General features: G+C 34.0%; 1 protein-coding gene across 1 annotated transcript; it reads left to right on the plus strand.

Moving 5' to 3' along the window:
- The first annotated feature begins 1,613 nt into the window (after positions 1-1,613).
- Positions 1,614-16,317, plus strand: LOC128232746 (integrator complex subunit 12-like). Its single transcript, XM_052946467.1, has 9 exons — positions 1,614-1,682; positions 3,473-3,613; positions 3,892-4,005; positions 7,712-7,948; positions 9,135-9,316; positions 10,832-10,898; positions 12,502-12,594; positions 13,042-13,173; positions 13,965-16,317. Exons 2-9 carry the CDS (start codon positions 3,476-3,478, stop codon positions 14,607-14,609), a joined length of 1,608 nt encoding a protein of 535 aa, XP_052802427.1. The 5' UTR covers positions 1,614-1,682; positions 3,473-3,475; the 3' UTR covers positions 14,610-16,317.
- Positions 16,318-18,148: the final 1,831 nt, after the last annotated feature.

Genomic DNA, 18,148 nt, shown 5'->3' on the forward strand with positions numbered 1-18,148 from the left:
GACTGGTGCATTAAACTTTTATGAATATCACATCGGAGTGATAAACATAAAGTTATTATTTACTCTATTGGGTTATACCTGGATCTGTAAGCCTTTCAATTGATTCTTAAAATAACCCACAAAATATCCTAAATATTGCAGTAAGATTATTTGCATATATATGATACAGAATTTTATTTTTCCAATCATATAATTCATACTCACGTGTGTGGAAGTAAACACAATGCATAGCTGCGCCACGGAAATGTCGACAGCTCATTTTCTTTGTGGTGGAGCTGGCGTTTAGTGGCCATGTATAAGGATGAGATGTTAACGTATAGACACGAACTAGGCAGTGGGCAGTTTCTATATTTACATTTATATCACAATTACTTTATCAATTAACTACCCTGTCAAATCACATGATCATGACCTGAGGCCGTAACGGTATATACATAAAGAATCTGAGTGAAAAATTTCAGCTTCGTGTAAAACTGTTGTTGTTCTTTTAAGTTGAACACAAAGAAATCTAAAAAATGTTTTTAACCAAAGTATGTCCATAAGTAAAAAAACAACAACAAAAAACAACAACCGCATATATGAATGAATTTTATGAAAAAAGACTAATCAAAATATTCATAGCTAAATATTTTTTCAGGAAGTTGATAATTTTTCACTAAGAATCGGTATTATTATGGCCCCTGGATTACTTAATAGCGCACCAGGCTTTGTTTGTGAGCAATATCTTAACATTACGCACACATGTGATTTAAACATTGGCCTCAAAGCTGGAATTACCCATAATGAAAACAGTTTTAATAATGATTCCAATACCGATATCTTTCAATATTAACCAATTGCTCAGTTGCTTCTTAATTGTCAAACCTAGATTTAACTTAACCTTTAGTAGCTTACAGTAACAATACAGTGAGTTGCTCTATTTGAATGCTTAAAAATCGGTCACAGTTAAGAAAGCTGGGCAACCGGCCACACGTAACATTTTTGAGGTTAAAAACTTTGTTTTAAATCATACTTTGTATCACAATGCTATATTGTAAGATCATAATCATTTACAGGCTGCCCATACATGGCATAAGCGTATAAATGATCAAATGAAATGTCTTACTAATGCCCTATCAACAACACTACGATGGAATAGAGAATGTTGCTAATAACTTTGTATCAGCGACAGAGTGCCGTGCAGCCACCTTTTGGAGTGTTCGAGTGCAATACCATGATATGCTATTCATATTGAACTGTATTCATATTGAGTATATATGTATACTAATTAAATGCACATAAATAATGACGTTTTTTATTAATGTCATTAATAAATGTACCAAAATGAGATTGAAATCCCTTTAAATCTTCGTAAAAAAGGCTGAAAATTTTAATTTAATTATATTTTATTGCATGAGACAATGAGAATATCAACGAAAATTGAGCGTATAAGAGGCTATTTTAATATAAAGCATGCCTTAAGATAATTAGCTTATTTTAGTCATAATTGATAAATGTTTGTCGGAAGTGTTTCTTTTAATGTCAAAACAATCTGGGGGCACCATGTACAACTTCCCGGTATTTGACAGGGGGAGATTACTGTGTATGAAACTGCACATAAACTGTTGTGTGCTACCTTGTCAAGCTCTTGAACGATTTTGTAAGATATTTATAAGTGTGTACTGCTTATCGAAAACACACAGGTACCTGAAGGAATTAATCAGTCGTATTTATGCATTATGATATAGTAATTGATTAATTAAGCTTTACTTCCAAAGTTTTGATTCCTTCAATGATTACAAACAAATGTTAAGTCACTTTTTTATCTGGCTCACCAAACGCCTTACCAACGGTTACACTCAACTATAACATTCTTTATATGCTCGAGATTAAATACAGTAGTACAGTACACTCAATGAGTTAGACCCTCTATCCTTGCTCATTACAAGGGATAAACCTGATAATAGCGGGTTTCCCCCGAGGATAAAACTGTTTCCCATGTAATCCTGAGTTTCTAGGAGTTGCTAGTCTAGTGAAAATATTAATCTAAAATAATAGAAGTGTTATACGGGATTCTTCCAATCCCTAACGTCTAAATGGGAATGTGCAAAAAACAGGGGTGTTTTAAAAATATTGAAATTGTTTTAAGTGAAGTATTTTTTTGTTGAAATTGCATAAAAACAAGTTGTTTACCTTTCCAATAAAACGAAAGTTGACTGACACAAACAACAATTATGCGAAGGGGAACAACTCGATACAATCGTAATAACTCGGCCTCCTCCGACAAAGCTTCGAGATAGACCCCGTTATACAATCGTAACAACTCGGCCATGGCCGAAATGTTCCGAGCGATTTAAAACTGTGCCCTGAAGCCTTGCAGGTGCCCTTCATGTATATATCGTTATGTTTTGACAGAATGAAATGAAGAAAAGCCGTCAAACTCATAATTAGAAGTTGGATATTTATTTTTTGTGTACGGAACTAAATATAAAATAACATTATCTGGTAATATTTCTTGTTTTTATGATATTTTATAGACGCTATATGCTTTAACCCGGAATCCTGATCGGAACAACTACCCACTTTTGATACTAAACAATTTGTACGTGAAGGATTTGCCATATCAAAAATCTAAAAAAAAACGTCAACGTACAATTATTTGGACTAGTGAAAATATTAACCACAATAATGTGCGTCATGGACCTATAAACCATGCGCATTATCAATACACTGAAGAATATAATTATTTGATATTTATTATTGGTAGTTAAAAATAGGTAGTGACGTTTAGGGAAGTTTTCCATTGAAAGTGAGACAAGAAGGCATTCAACCATGCGCTGTGAACTTTGAACACGTGTTTCATCCAAGTCACTTTCAATCATGTTTTTTGAAAATCTTATAATAGTAACATAGTTGTTTTCTGGTGTAATGTATTTTGCAATGTTTATAATAAAACCAAAATAAAATGCCATGATTCAGTCATGATATAATCAAATATTGTCGAGAAGGGAAATATGACTGCATTCTTGTGATAAGCTTCATGAATGCAAAGGTAATGTTTTCAAGTTTATTAAAAAAAATCGTGAAAGTTGATCTGAAAAAAGAAATCAAAAGGTCAGAAGACAAGCAATAACAGCAATTGTCTTTAGCAATCATAAAATATTGATTTTTTTTTTAAACAAAATTAATTTTCATGTAAATTATTTTCAAATGTCGGCAGAGATTCATGGAGTTAAGCCCTCCCAGGAACACCATGTTGGTAATAATTTGGTCGACTGATCACCTCTGAGGGCCTAAATCCAAACTCTGCAAAACGCAAACAGTCCATTTATACATTGAGTTGGCCGCGATAGTAAAAAGCTGCTGAGGGGAATGAAAAGTCGGTTTAACTTGTTGAGTGTACTGTATATATATATATATACACCTGGTATATATATTTGTTATAACATTTTGTTTATAGTTTAAAAATATAAGGTTTAATTTGTACCTGTAGATAATGGCTTCTCTAGACCTGGATCCGGTGTTTGTAAAAGCCCTAAAGCTCTTACACTCGCGTAGTAAGGACTCCGGGGCACAGCTTAAACAGATGCTAGATGATGCTATAGCACAGAGGCAAGGGCAGGTGAAGCCTAAGGTAAAGGATATTTATCAGATAATGCTGTGTTTTTTCCACCTTTTTGTAACCTGAGCTAGGGCATTTAGAATTGAGAAAATAGCAACAACATGCATAACATTGTGAATTTACCATACTCTGTTATATATTTTAAGCAAAAAAATAAAGCAAAGCCCCCTTTAAGATGCTGAGTTTGAAGAATTTAAAGAGAACAAGACTGTACTTAAACATACAATAAGAGTTGAGAAAAAAATGTGATCAATTTTTTACAATTTTTCTTATTGTTCTATTTTTTACAGACAAGCAGTTCAGATACTGAGAAGTCATCAGAAAAGTCTTCATCAAAGCATTCAAGCAGTTCTAGGAGAGATGAGGAGTACAGTAAGAAGGCGGAGAAACGGTCCAGTGATAAGGTTAATCCTAGTTTTAACTTCTTTAAGCCTGTGTAGCTTTTTGAAAAGAAAAGAAACTGTGAGGATCAAGATTGTAGTTACCCAACTTTTAAGGCATGCAGTCTCCATGGCCTAGTGGTTAGGCTTCTGCCTACAGAGTGGGTGGTCATGGGTTCGATCCCTGGCTGTGTCATACCAAAAGACGTTAAAAGTTGGTACAAGTAGCTCCTTGCCTGGTGCTCGGCATTTAAAGGGTAGTGCTTGGAAAAATGGTGTACTAAGTACTGGTATAACCCAGGAAAGTTGTACCCCATGTATCGGTGCTTTACACCGAGCACGTAAAAGAACCAAAGGGTCTCTTTGAAAAAGAGCAAGGGTATTGCATCCAGACTTCCTTGTATCCCACCACTGTCTCTTCAGCCTGCTGTCCCTTCAGCAAAAACAAAGGACCCTGTTGGAAATAATTGCTTGCGCTTTCACGGGTTTTCCTTGACCATAAGGTCTAAAGAAATACACATACACTCACACACACACACACACACTAGTGATGGGAATCGGTTCCAGCTTTACTGTCGATGATCGGTTCCACTCAAGTAACCGCTTAACGATAGTACAATCGGTTGGACCATTTCTGACTATACCTTAAATGTAGTAGCATTTGTAGTATTTTGTACAATAAGTTAATAACTCATAATCATTTTAAACTAAGCTTATGTTATACATGTAAATGTACCATGTTTGAAGAGTTGTTTTTTCTTTTATTACTATGAGTCAAATAAATACTGTAATAATCTAATGTAGACTGTCATATAGTACATCTATCATGCCTTGTTTACCCAAGTGGTTTGTTGACAACGCCAAATGCAAACATATGCATTGAATCAATTACTAGTTTTATTTATGAATGAACAAACAACAAAAAAAGTAACAAGAACATGTAAAACATTTGCCCCCAGGATAGGGAAATATTTCGTCTACGAGATTTGGTGCTTGGTCAGCCATATTGTTTAACGATAAGAAATGAACAGCTCCAAATGTATATTGAAGCAAAAGAAAATAGGCGGTAATGAACGGAAAGTAAAGGACGAATCTCTAACGCGGTGATGTCCCCTGGGGAGTGGAAAACAAAGACGTAAAGCAACTCTGGTTGAACCGATGATCGATTATGACCATATACAATCGATTGTCGCCGACTTCTGGGACAACCAATCAATTTTCGATTATAATCGATCATCGGAACATCACTAACACACACACATCCTTCATGCATCAAGATGCAAAGATGTGTTGCTGCATTTTAAATATTAACATCAAGATCATTTCTAGTTAAATTTTATATTGATTAACCATTTTATTATTTTCGCTTGGACTACATTTTTAGCTTACCTGAACACAAAGTGCGCAATATGAGCTATTGTGATTAGTCTTTGTCCGGCGTACGGTGTCCATCATCGACTCAATCAAGTCAATAATTGCTTTAAACAACATATCTACCTAAATCGATTTGACAGTTTTGATAAATCTTCATTGTTGAAGGGTTTCTTCAGCTGTCAGTATCTTAGCTTTAACACTATGATTTGCAACACTGTACTTTGTAAAGAAAAAAAAAACCTGTATAAATTGCATTTTACAAACCATGAAATAGTCCCTTTATGTTTTTACAAAAAACAAAACAAATTAAAACAAAGAGATAGTATAATAAATTCTTAAAACAATGTGTAAAATTAAATTAAAGAACCTTCTCGAAATAATCTAAAAATAGCTATGATTATCTTATTATGAGGAAATAAACCTTGTGAAAATTAAAACCTCATGTTTTCACCCCTGGAATCATTTTTGCTGACAGTGTCGCATAATTATTATACCCCCTAAAACAAAGTTTGGGGGGGGTATACTGGAATCGGGTTGTCCGTCCGTCTGTCTGTCTGTCCGTCTGTCCGTCCGGTTTTTTTTGTCCGGGATTCATCTTTGTCGTTATTGAACAAATCTTTTTCAAACATTCAAATATTAATGACCATGATGTAAACCTGTGCCTCCGTGGATTTGGTCAGAGTCGCATGATCCTGAGTGGAGTTGTGGCCCCTTAATGAGTTAAATTGGGCAAAATTAGCTTTGTCCAGGATTCTTCTTTGAAGCTATTGAGCAAATCTTTTTCAAACTTTCAAATATTAATGGCCATGATGTAAACCTTTGCCTCCATGAATTTGGTGGGAGTCACATGATCCTGAGTGGAGTTGTGGCCCCTTAATGAGTTAAATTGGGTAAAATTAGTTTTGTTCGTCCTACTCCTTCGTCATTTTTGAATGAATCTTTTTCAAACTTTTAGCCATGGTGAGAACATTTGCCCCTGTGATTGTGGTTGGAATCACATGATCATGTCTCCAATTATGGCCCCTGAATAAGTTAAAATAGGCAAAAATTATACAGCTTTGTCTAGTTGTTACTAAAAATAGAAAAACGGTTTCCGGACGATAACTCATGAAAGGCTAGACAGATTTGAACAATTTTTGGTACACAGGTGTAACATCAGAAGATACAGGTCAAGTTCGATATTGGGGCTGGTGGGGCCAAGGTCAAGGTCATTGTTACTAAAAATAGAAAAACAGTTTTCGGACAATAACTCATGAAAGGCTAGACAGATTTGAACAATTTTTGGTACACAGGTGTAACATCAGAAGATACAGTTTGGTACACAGGTGTAACATCAGAAGATATAGGTCAAGTTCGATATTGGGGCTGGTGGGGCCAAGGTCAAGGTCACTGTTACTAAAAATAGAAAAACGGTTTCCGGATGATAACTCATGAAAGGCCTGACAGATTTGAACAATTTTTGGTACACAGGTGTAACATCAGAAGATACAGCTCAAGTTCGATATTGGGGCTGGTGGGGCCAAGGTCAAGGTCACTGTTACTAAAAATAGAAAAACGGTTTCCGGATGATAAATCATGAAAGGCTTACAGATTTGAACAATTTTTGGTACACAGGTGTAACATTAGAAGATACAGGTCAAGTTTGATATTGGGGCTGGTGGGGCCAAGGTCAAGGTCACGGTTACTAAAAATAGAAAAACGGTTTCCGGACGATAACTCATGAAAGGCTAGACAGATTTGAACAATTTTTGGTACACAGGTGTAACATCAGAAGATACAGGTCAAGTTTGATATCAGGGCTGCTGGGGCCAAGGTCAAGGTCACTGTTACTAAAAATAGAAAAACAGTTTCCGGACGATAACTCGTGAAAGGCTAGTTTTTCTTGTCAGCAGTGTAACTTCTAAATTACTCAACATATTTAAATAAAACAGTACATGCATGATAAAAGAAGATGCAGTTTGCAGTAACCTTGGAGTTATGGCCTCTTTTCAAAGGAATGGTTTGCCATTCCTGTGTCCAGGCGGCATTTGGGGGTATTCGTCACTACTGTGACAGCTCTAGTTATATAATGTACTGTTTTTGAACATATTCCGAGTGAATTTGCAGCCAAGTGGACGGCGGTTATTCTACCCTGTATAACAGTGGCATTTCAGTTTTCCCAAAGTTCTGAAGGAGATTTCAGAATAGGCTTTTATGCGTTATGGTTTCCTAACAAACAGAAGAAAATTGCATTAACAGATAGAAAAGGTTAAATTTTAAGATAGACAATAACATTTTTTTTACAATAATGATTGAGAATATTTGTGAGTACTTTATTTATATTAGATATAAAGATTGTTTAATTTTTTTACAACAGACTAAAAGTGGGTCAGAGGCCTCACCAGAAGTGCCCGCTAAGAAGGCTCGATTGGACGACTCTCATCGGGACAAAGACTCGTCCAGAGAAAAACACTCAGATAGGGAAAAAGATAAAGACAGGGAAAGGGACAAAGATAAAGAGAGGTCCAAGAAGGATAAGGATTCAAAAGAGAAAGAGAAAGAAAGGCGGGAAAGAAAAGAGCGGGAAAGAGAAAAAGAGCGGGAAAAAGAAAAGGTATGTAGCAGGCTAAAAAAATTCAAAAAGTTAACCGGCTTATATTATTATGTAGAAATTAAACGATTTTCCTTAGGGCTGTTCCAGTAAAACGTATAACCCACGGGGGAAGGCAATTATTAAGTTAGCATATAGGTGGGTGTCTTTTTTTCGCTAATTTGGACCCAACAAGGGTTAATTTTCTTCTGTAGGTGGGTGGCATAATCAAAAAGTGTCTTCCCCCTGGGGGTAATATGTTTAAATAGAATAGCCTTTAGGAAAGAATAAACATTTCATAGGAAGAACGTTTCCCATTATAGCCTGTTGAGGTTATTTCTAATTAAACATTAAGTTGGCTGACAAAGGTCTCTGAGCAATTAATTTGCATGTTTGTCCATAAGATGAAACATACAAAAATTCACCTTACGATTCCACATTATAAAGATATTGGTGTCATAGGCTCAGAGATAAGTATGCGGCCAGTCTGGGGGTTGAACCTGAACCTGCTGCTAGCAAATCAAGTGTTGTACAAACTGATCTTACAAGCCCAGGCCCCAATTTCTCAAAATTTATTAAGCTTAACAGGCCTTAGTAGCATATTTCAATAAGTTAAAATACATAGTTTATCTAGATTTTAATTATTTAAAAAAGGTGTATTGTGATTATCATAAAGATAATTTCTATCTAAAATATATATTTTTTAGAAGTAAATAATAACCAAATTATTGAAAAACAAAAATAGTGAGCTTAGCTTAATCCTGTTATAAGGGACTTAAGAAGTTTCAAGAAATTGGGGCCAGATAGTTCAAATACTCTCTGAGTGTGAGTGAGTACCTTGGCATTCACCCCCTCTTTGTTGGAACATGTACCCAAATTCCCAGATTGGTCGCACCTTATATAACTATTACGCCTCTCCAATTACCTCACTTTTAAGTCCCACTCATACTCTTGAGCTCTATGTTCTCAAATTGCGGGCCAAATGTCTGGCATTCAAAAGGAACCGGTACATGTATGCTGCAGTTCTGCGGATTGCAAGTCAGTAGCTCTAAAAACTGAGATAACCAGCCCAGAAAACTTGCAAAATCTCTGACCTGTGCAAGTACCATAGGTGGCATAGGTACTTGTAGTAAGCAGTAAGTCATTTAATAGTCATCATAGTAATATAGGCATCTTCATATAGAATAATTAATATTCATTCCTGTTAAAGGCAAAAAAAGAGGAGCTAGAAAAAGAAAGGGAAAGAGAAAAACAGAGAATGAAGGAGAAAGAAAAGCAGAAAAAGACAGAAAAGAAAGTGGAGGACGACTCTTCGACGGAGGAAGAACTGGATAAAAGTATGGATGCGGATGATTTCGCCATCGGGCTAGGGATATCGTGTGTAGTGTGCAAGTACGTTTTGAGTTTAATATCTTGACTATGTATGGATAGCAGTCTTTTTGATTAAGCGTATATTGTTATGTAAACTGGATTCTGCGATTTTGTGAGGGTAAAATTGAATTTATATGGAAATGAAGTTAAATACATTGAAATTAATATATATTTTTTAAATCTGGTTTTGTTTTCTAGTGTGTCCCCATATAAGCTCTTCATTATTTAAGAGTAGTCAGTCTGCTGTTTTGATGGATAAACGGTTCAAGTATCCTATGCACAATAGAGAATGTGTTTTTTTTTGGTATCATTTGAAAAGATTTCATGTGAACAGTATAAAGAAAGAGTTAATATTATTCCAAAATATATTTTACAAGCAATATTTTTTTACCTTGAAAGATTGATCATTTCATGTCAGATTTACTTGAAATAAAAAAACAAAAAAAGACAATAACTTCATATATAAATGTTTTTCGCTAATTTATTTTATGTATTACTTAATAATCACAATGCGATATCCTTTTAAGCGATATCGCTTAATTTGACAAGTCTCTTAACCATGACGTTTTTTATGCGCATTTTCTGAAAATCTAAAAATAGTAACAAATATCAAAAAGTTTTTGTTTACATTGTTTCCATAATTGTTTTTGACTGAAAAATAAAGTAATTAGAAATTCTACCGCTTTTGAGACAAAGGTTCACATGTCTGCCGATACCAAATTAATATGGGCTTCCAAAGTATAAACATTTATGATTATTGCCAATGGCTTATGGATTAACAAGATCATGTGTACATCAGATATCCTAGGCCTAAAAAAAATTGGTTAGGGTTACATCATTTTCAAAAATAGGTAGGGTAGGTAGGCTTTTTATTTTTTTAATTTTTTTATTAGCTTTATATAAGAATGTCATATTCATCATTGGAGAATGGTGTTAAAGTTATCTTCTATATAAGCATTTAAGGTTTTAAACTTCATATTGAAAAGCAAAAAAGAAAAAGCAAAACAAAAATTATTATTATTATTTATTTTTTAGTTTTTCATTTTTTTTTCAAACTGACTATAAAAACGGTAGGATCGGCGCCTATTCCGTAGGTAGGGTCAGGCAAACCGAATCAAATATAATTTTTTTAGGCCCTATGTGGTAAAAAAATAAATGTTTATTTCCTGTTCCACTACCTATCCTATTGTTTTGGCCTGACCCTAGACCTTTTATTGCCTAGAGAAATATTTGTTATCATTTGTTTTGTTTTTTCTTTTCAATTCAGATTTAAAAAGGCAGTAATTTTTTTTTTTTAAATACCAGTGATGCTTATTATGAATGTATAGACGGTCATGAGCATATAATATATAGATTTTGGTTGCAGAAAAATCTCAAGAAACTTATTTGCCTATTCAAAAAAATCTAAGCTACCTACCTGATTTTTGGGAGCATAAAACTGGAAACAAATATATTATTTTACACCTTTTAGTAATTTATGAAATAAATTACAATAGTTCAGAATTGGTATTGTACTTTTAACATTATCATTTACAGGCAGTTTGATGTGATGCCAGGAAATCAGCTGGTTGAGTGTCAAGAATGCCACAGTCTATACCACCAGGTAAGTTTAGTTGCTATCTATAAGGATGTATTGATTTAATAAAAAAATGCTCGATTGTAAAGAGAGCTGAAAGCTTATATGCATCACTCTGGAGTCTGTTTCCTGGGAGAAACAAGTAATGAGCCCTTTTTGAGAGGCCATGAGAAAGAACCCTTGGTGAGGCTCGAACCCATCACCTCTAAAGATTGATCCTACAACCACTTGTGTGAGAGCCAGACACCTTAACCACAATGCCACACTCAACCCTGTGAAGTCTTAAGTTCAGACTCAAAACTCGAAATTGCAAATCTACAATTCATTGTCATGTTTCTTCCAGCAGAGCATTGATGGAGAATTAAACTATTATTTGAAAGTTTTATTAGCATAGGTTTGGTAAGAGGAATGGAAAAAAGATGTTGTTTTTTTGTCATTAAATCAAACTACTTTTTTTAAGTCCTAGTCTAGACTCAGACTTTATATTGTTCATAATCATGGGTCCAGACTGTAGTTATATTTCAGATCTTTATCTTGAAATTTACTGCTGGTTTCTTTGCTTAAACACATCTATTTCCCTAAAAAGTTATGATAATTACCCAAAAGTGGCAATATTTTCTCCTGCAAAAAACGAAAGGATTTGAATTCAGAAACAGTAAAAAGGGTCAATAACTATAATACTGCTTGATTAACTTATCTAATAGTATAATCCAAAGATCTTGTGTTATCAAACTGATATTTTTTTCTGTTTGGAAATTCTAGCCTGTTTTCACATCTTAATCAAACAATAGCGACCACAGTGCTAGGACACAATTTAATTATGCCATATCTGAAATTGTATTAGGATCACATGCAGATTGGCATGCTTTTTCTGATTAGCTACAATTCATTGTGAATATTTCACTTATGGTATAGCCATGGTAATTTTTTTTTTTTTTGTGCTCACTTGAAAATATTGCGATCTTACATGTATTGAAACAAACTCTTTATCTTGTATATGTTTTCAATGTCAATATGCTGATGTGTGGCTTAAACTATAAAAGGGACTATACACCAGATTGGCACCAAAAAAAGTTTTTTTCTTTAACGAATCTCAGAACAATTATTTAATAAAATGTTTTACTCTTTGATTTCATAATTGTAAAAAAATGTAAAAAAAATCGAGTCGGAGACCGGGTTTGAACCGGTGTCGCCAAAATTGCAGTCCAGTGATGTATCCAATGTGCTGCGAAGGCTTATCCTTAATCTTTGAAACATTTAAACTGTATACCTAACTTGGTAATATCACGTGATAACATCGACTAGCCAATCATGCATAAGAATGAATTTTACTACGTACGAAAAAACTGCGAAAAAACAAATTAATTGTAAACTATGTGGTACTTCAGTTAGTTAGTTTCAATGCATTGTACACATCGATACAAAGTTTATGTCAGTTTTCGACAATTTTCTTCTTTTTTCGCTATTTCATCATAAGGGGTATAGCCCCTTTAAATAAATGATATAATAATAAGTCACTTACATGTTCACCTTGGCCAATCATGAAATAATGATACCCTACGATAATGAGTGAAATGGACATGATTCAATCTTTTTGTATTAATAATAAAGAATTGTGGTCCTTTTTCAGGAGTGTCATCGGCCAGCAGTCATAGAACAGGACGTGAATGACCCGCGATTTGTGTGGTACTGTTCTCGCTGTGAGAAAACCATGAAGAAGATGGTAAGAACCGTGTACATATTGACATCCTGTCAGATTTAGTGTATTAGTATACTACATGTAGTTCATAATTCTTGGATTTTAAATGTGGTTAAAATAACCTGAATCTGTACTGCTGTCCAGAATTTCAATCTACTAATCACGCAACAAAGAATCGCCAATAGCTGTTAATAAATGCTCCTGAAAAATGTGTTCAATGTCGATATTTGGGCGAATATTAACATTTGTTGAAGGGTTCCAGCTTTTAGTGTGTTTAGTTTTAACACTCTGAATGATTTGCCACACTTTATTTCATTAAACAAAAAATGGTATAGTTCCTCCCTCTTACGTATAAACCAGGTTTATATGTCCGTTGTAAAATATGAACTTTTATAGAATTGCAAATTTGCCTATATATATAACTAATCATTAAACTTATTTAATCATTAAACTTATTTTTCCATGTCTCAGGTTGGTAAAACTCAGAAGTCCAAATCTGGAGTGTCTGCCGCAACCCCGGAGAAGCTTGAAAAGCCTGTGTCGAAACCTTCCAAGTCAGAACCCACAAGTCTGTTTGCCTTCAACAGGCGGGAGACCAAACTCGTATGCACTTATTATCCATTTAGCTTTGCTGAAGTATCATTTTAAGCTAGTCTTGCCGTTTTACAAACTTAAGTCTGTTTGTCTGTCTGCACTGACATATAAGGCTTACGGGTTCTGCTTGACTTGAAGTCAACTATCATGGTGTCCTCCATTATGGTTACAACTTATTTTAGCTCTTTCTGAATTTAGGAATATTTGATTGATCTGTCTGGCAGTTTGGGGGCATTAGTCACTGAAAGTGACAGCTCTGTTTGGAAACTGTTATGACTTCTGCAGGTTTACTTTCTATGACCATATACAGAACATTTCTCGAGAAATGCTTTTTAAACCATACATTATAGTGGATGAGCTTAGGCATCAACATGCAATTCCCTTCTTATGTATATGTTAATGATAATGGAAATTTTTCTGTTTAAAGCATGACCCTCATCGCAAATTATGAGTAAAAGACATGGAAGCCATCTTTTCAACAAGTGTACAAACAAAACATTGTGAGCTCAATAATTTTTAATAGTTCAATATTTAGGGGGGCCTTCAAATCAAATTGAGTTTCACTAAAATAAAAAAAAACCTGACCAATTAGGCTCTAAATTTTCAAAATATTGATTCGGAAAATCGATCAAACATTTCATGAGTTGACCCCATGGAAATGTATTTCCAGATGGGGTCGAATTCAGTTACTTGTAATCCAATATAAATCTCAAAATATGAGAAAATACTGTAAAACTTAATTTCAACATGGGAGTGGCTTCGAGTAATTTGTGTTTGTTATTCTCTTCTATTTTTTTCAGAGCACATCATCGTCTAAAGAGAGTTCCACATCTGGTTCTGCGAAGCCTCTTAGTGGACTAGCCAGTCTGGCAGCTAACTTGTCAGGCCAGTCTAAGTCAAGCAGTCAGAAAACTGACCCAGTGAAATCATCCAGCTCGAAAGCTGACTCTTCCAAGTCGTCTAACAGTCAGTCAAAGCCTGAATCTACTTCAAAATCTTCAAGTTCATCTTCGTCTTCATCAAGTTCTTCATCAAAATCGTCAGATCATGTTAAGTCTTCATCTGGAAAATCAGATTCTAAATCTAAGTCTGATTCAGAGAAATCTTCGAGTGAAAAGTCGAAAGATAAGGATAAAGGTAAGTCTGACCAGAAGCCTTTCCATCGACCTTCACAAGATACCAAGGTCACCTCACGGGCATCTCCTGATGCTTCAAAGATGTTTGGTGGACAAAAATCGTCTTCTGATTCCAGTAAAATGTTGAAATCTCAGTCAACATCTGCTTTATCATCTTTGAATTCAGCGAGTAAATCGTCTTCGTCATCAGCATCATCATCGTCTAACCAGGGTGGTCAGAATTCTGTTGTAAATGCGGATAAAAGACTGCAAATGATGAAGAAAAAAGCTGCTGCCAAATTGACTGAGAAAAGATCGTCCACAAAATAAAAACAGCATCTGTACAGTCATCAAAATAGGACATTATGAGAAACAAATCTGAATTCTTAAGATGCACTCTTACGCCCAAATCAGATTTACCACTATTAATGATATTGTTGTAATATTTAAAAAAGGATGAATAAATGTCGAAAACAATGGTTTTTATGAAGAAAACCGAGTCTAATTTGAAAGAAATGCGCATAAACCATGGTATTTCTACCTTACGAAACCGTAGTAGTCCACAGTAAATCTTTTAGCATTCACCAATCATTTAATATTTTTTCGCTTTCTTCAATTAAATACACGGTTACAATCTTGTTATCAGTACATAATCTTTTCCATAAATGCATTATTTAGTAAGTAGTTAAAGGTTTATCAGTCAAAATTGATGTTTGCTATACATGAGTATGTATTGATTTTGAATAAGACTGTCACTTTAGTCTTCTCTTGGCATCAAAGATTTTAACAAGCTCTTCTGTATAACAAATCAAGCAAGTCCAAAAAACATTTTACAAGCGCATGGTTGCTGTGTGCAAGTGCTTACTTTGACTACTGTTTATATAGTATTAAAACTATTGTCATTGTTGTCTTATATATGTTTTATGTCAATGACTATCTGAAATGTATGTGTCTTAATTAGATGAAAATATTGTCCATAAAGGCATGTCTAAAAAATAAAGTAGCACTGCAGAAATTCAACACTTGCGTTGTTAAAAAAAATATAGGAATTTTGGAAGATTTTCATTCATTTCCCAGGGATAAAATTAAAGGTGAAATATGCCCCCTCCCCTCCCCACCATTAGGGGGTAGGGGCATTTAACTTTAGGCTTCCTTCATGTTAAAAATCATTAGAACAGTTCAAAATGATAAACGAGATATACATGTATTCTTTGTATCTGGTAAGCACAGGCTAGCCTATATATATTCATCTGAATATAATGTCTCTTGGTAGATAAAATGCTGTTGAAAAGGGAATTTTATTTTGTATTGTCAAAGATCAATTAAATTATTATAGCAAAAATAACATGCATTGCTTTTTTATATGGTACATTTATTGTTAGCTCGCCAAGGTATTGTCATGGTGGTATTGTCCTAGTGTATTCAGTCTCTCCAGCGTTCATACTTTCTCCTACTCTCCCTTCTTTTCCTACTTTTAATACATTTTGAAAAGCCCTACTTTTTCCTTCATCTTGTCAATACCCATTATTTTTGTGTGTGAAAAATTATCAGTTTTTAGCTTTATTTGTTCATTTTGTTCACAAATTACCTAGGATTCCAGTGGTGCAATTAAGTAAATTGAACCGTTGAGACATGAGATGGCCTGATGGCTGTAAACATTTCAACAACTTGAAGCAGTTCAGGGATAAGTTTCATCACAGGTTTAATAAAATAGGAAGAAGACATTGTACAATAATTTTTAAGTTAGAAAGTTGTTGATCTTAAACTGTCGATGTACATGTTCGTTATTTTCATACTCATTGTCACAAAACGATACTTTCTTCTACTGTGTTTTCATAAAAGCTCCAAATGTATTCCTACTTTTTTTATGGGACATTGTTTGAGAGCCTGTTTATTGATATTTGAAGAATTGCTTTATTGAATTATATACTGAGATATTTATAATGTTGGAATAAAGATACTTTTTCATGCTATTCATTGAAATATCATGTAATTTTGATATTTGTTGTAGTATTTATTAAATATATGCAGAAATGTTCTTCTATTATTGATCTGATTTGTTGAATGATATGACTCTTTAAAAAGACTAAGTAAAGAGAACAGTAAAAATAATTTCTGGTGAGCTCCTTATTAAAATCAGCCAGAAGTGAACAGAGTCCACTACTCCTTAACAAGAGGTAACCAAGAAGTAAACAAAGAGTCCACTCCTCCTTATCAAGTGGTTAACAAGAAGTGAACAAGGAGAGTCGTCATCTCCTTAACAAGTGATTAACAAGAAGTGGACAAAGAGAGTCCACTCCTCCATAACAAGTGGTTAACAAGAAGTGGACAGAGAGAGTCCACTCCTCTTTAACAAATGATTAACAAGAAGTGAACAAAGAGAGTCTTCTCCTCCTTAACATGTGGTTATCAAGAAGTGAACAAGGAGAGTTCACTCCTCCTTAACAAGTGGTTAACAAGAAGTGAATGAAGAGGGCATCTTGTCAACGAGCGAACAACTAGATATTCTTATATCAATATTTTTTACGTGTAAATGTCATGTCTGCCAATTAAATTGAGCTTTTTAATTGAAAAATCAAATAAATGCTGCAGAAAATGACCAATAAAGCTTTTTTTTTCGAAATTGATAGTACAACTTTCCAGAATATTAAATCGAAAAAAACACACACTCGAATATAAGTATGTTCTTTGAAAAGATGGCCCCAAGTTGTCGAGTTTAGTGTTTACAGTACTGTATAGATATATTAAAACCAGTATTGTTCAACAACAAAATATCACTTTATTAGTGATGTTGTAGTTCATGGCAATTGATGTAAAGATTTTCCAACAACAGTCTTACGGCCCGTTTTTTATATGGGATTTACATATTAATTACTTCAATAACCTTCAATATGTTTAAACATCGCCAAATGACAAGACGTTGAATATTATAAATCCTCAACCAACGCATTGATTTATTTATCTCCTCAATGTTTTTTTTTCCTTTTTAAACTGACTTAAAGATGCACTCTTACTCCCAAATAAAATTTACCACATTTAATAATATTGTATTAATATTCCAAAAAGGATAACTTAATGACAAAAACAATGGTTCTTATGAAGGATACCAAGATTGCCAAAACATGGTATATCTGCCTTATGAAACTATAGCAGACCACAGTAAATCTTTAAGCATTCACCAATCAATTAATATTTTTGCACTTCTATTAAATACACGGTTACAATCATGTTATCAGTTATTGAAATTTTACATAAATGCATTATTTAGTAAGTAGTTTAACTTTAACTGTCAAAATTGATGTTTGTTATACATGTCTTTGTATTGATTTTGAATAAAAGTGTCACTTTAAGTTCAATTCACTTAAATATGTATCAATATACAAATCACTATTAATCGATAATATTACAATTTACGAATAAACTCCACTTATGATCTTAATTGAAACGACCCATAGAGAGTAAATTTTATGAGGTTAATTAAGGAATGAATTGCGGGGTTGATGTCATTATCGGGGTATGAACACAATTGGGTTGGTCAATGTGTGTAGAGTCCGAAGGACTCCACGCGTACTTTGACCAACCTAATTGCGTTCATATCCCCGATAATGACATCAACCCCGCAATTCATTCCTTATATTTACACCAATATTTCATTAATTCTTTCAAGAATTGTTAAAAGAATACTTCATTTCATTTAAGAAAACCTTTCAGTAATCCGTTCTTACCCATTCTGTAAATAGAACGACCCGACTTTAACCGGAAACATTTTTTCAAATGACGTCACAATAACGCGGGAAAAGATCAACCACTTGAAATCACTTTAAAACGTAAAATTGAAACACTTCTGGTACCAATATATTTAAAATATA

This window comes from Mya arenaria, chromosome 4 (assembly GCF_026914265.1).
Source record: "Mya arenaria isolate MELC-2E11 chromosome 4, ASM2691426v1".
Classification (NCBI taxonomy): Eukaryota; Metazoa; Mollusca; class Bivalvia; order Myida; family Myidae; genus Mya; species Mya arenaria.

Excerpts from the sequence above, each read along its gene's own strand:
- LOC128232746 (XM_052946467.1), top strand. The coding sequence starts at position 3,476 with ATGGCTTCTCTAGACCTGGATCCGGTGTTTGTAAAAGCCCTAAAGCTC. Across the intron at positions 10,899-12,501 it reads GCCACAGTCTATACCACCAG|GAGTGTCATCGGCCAGCAGT; the intron begins GTAAGTTTAGTT and ends GTCCTTTTTCAG. Across the intron at positions 12,595-13,041 it reads AGAAAACCATGAAGAAGATG|GTTGGTAAAACTCAGAAGTC; the intron begins GTAAGAACCGTG and ends TCCATGTCTCAG.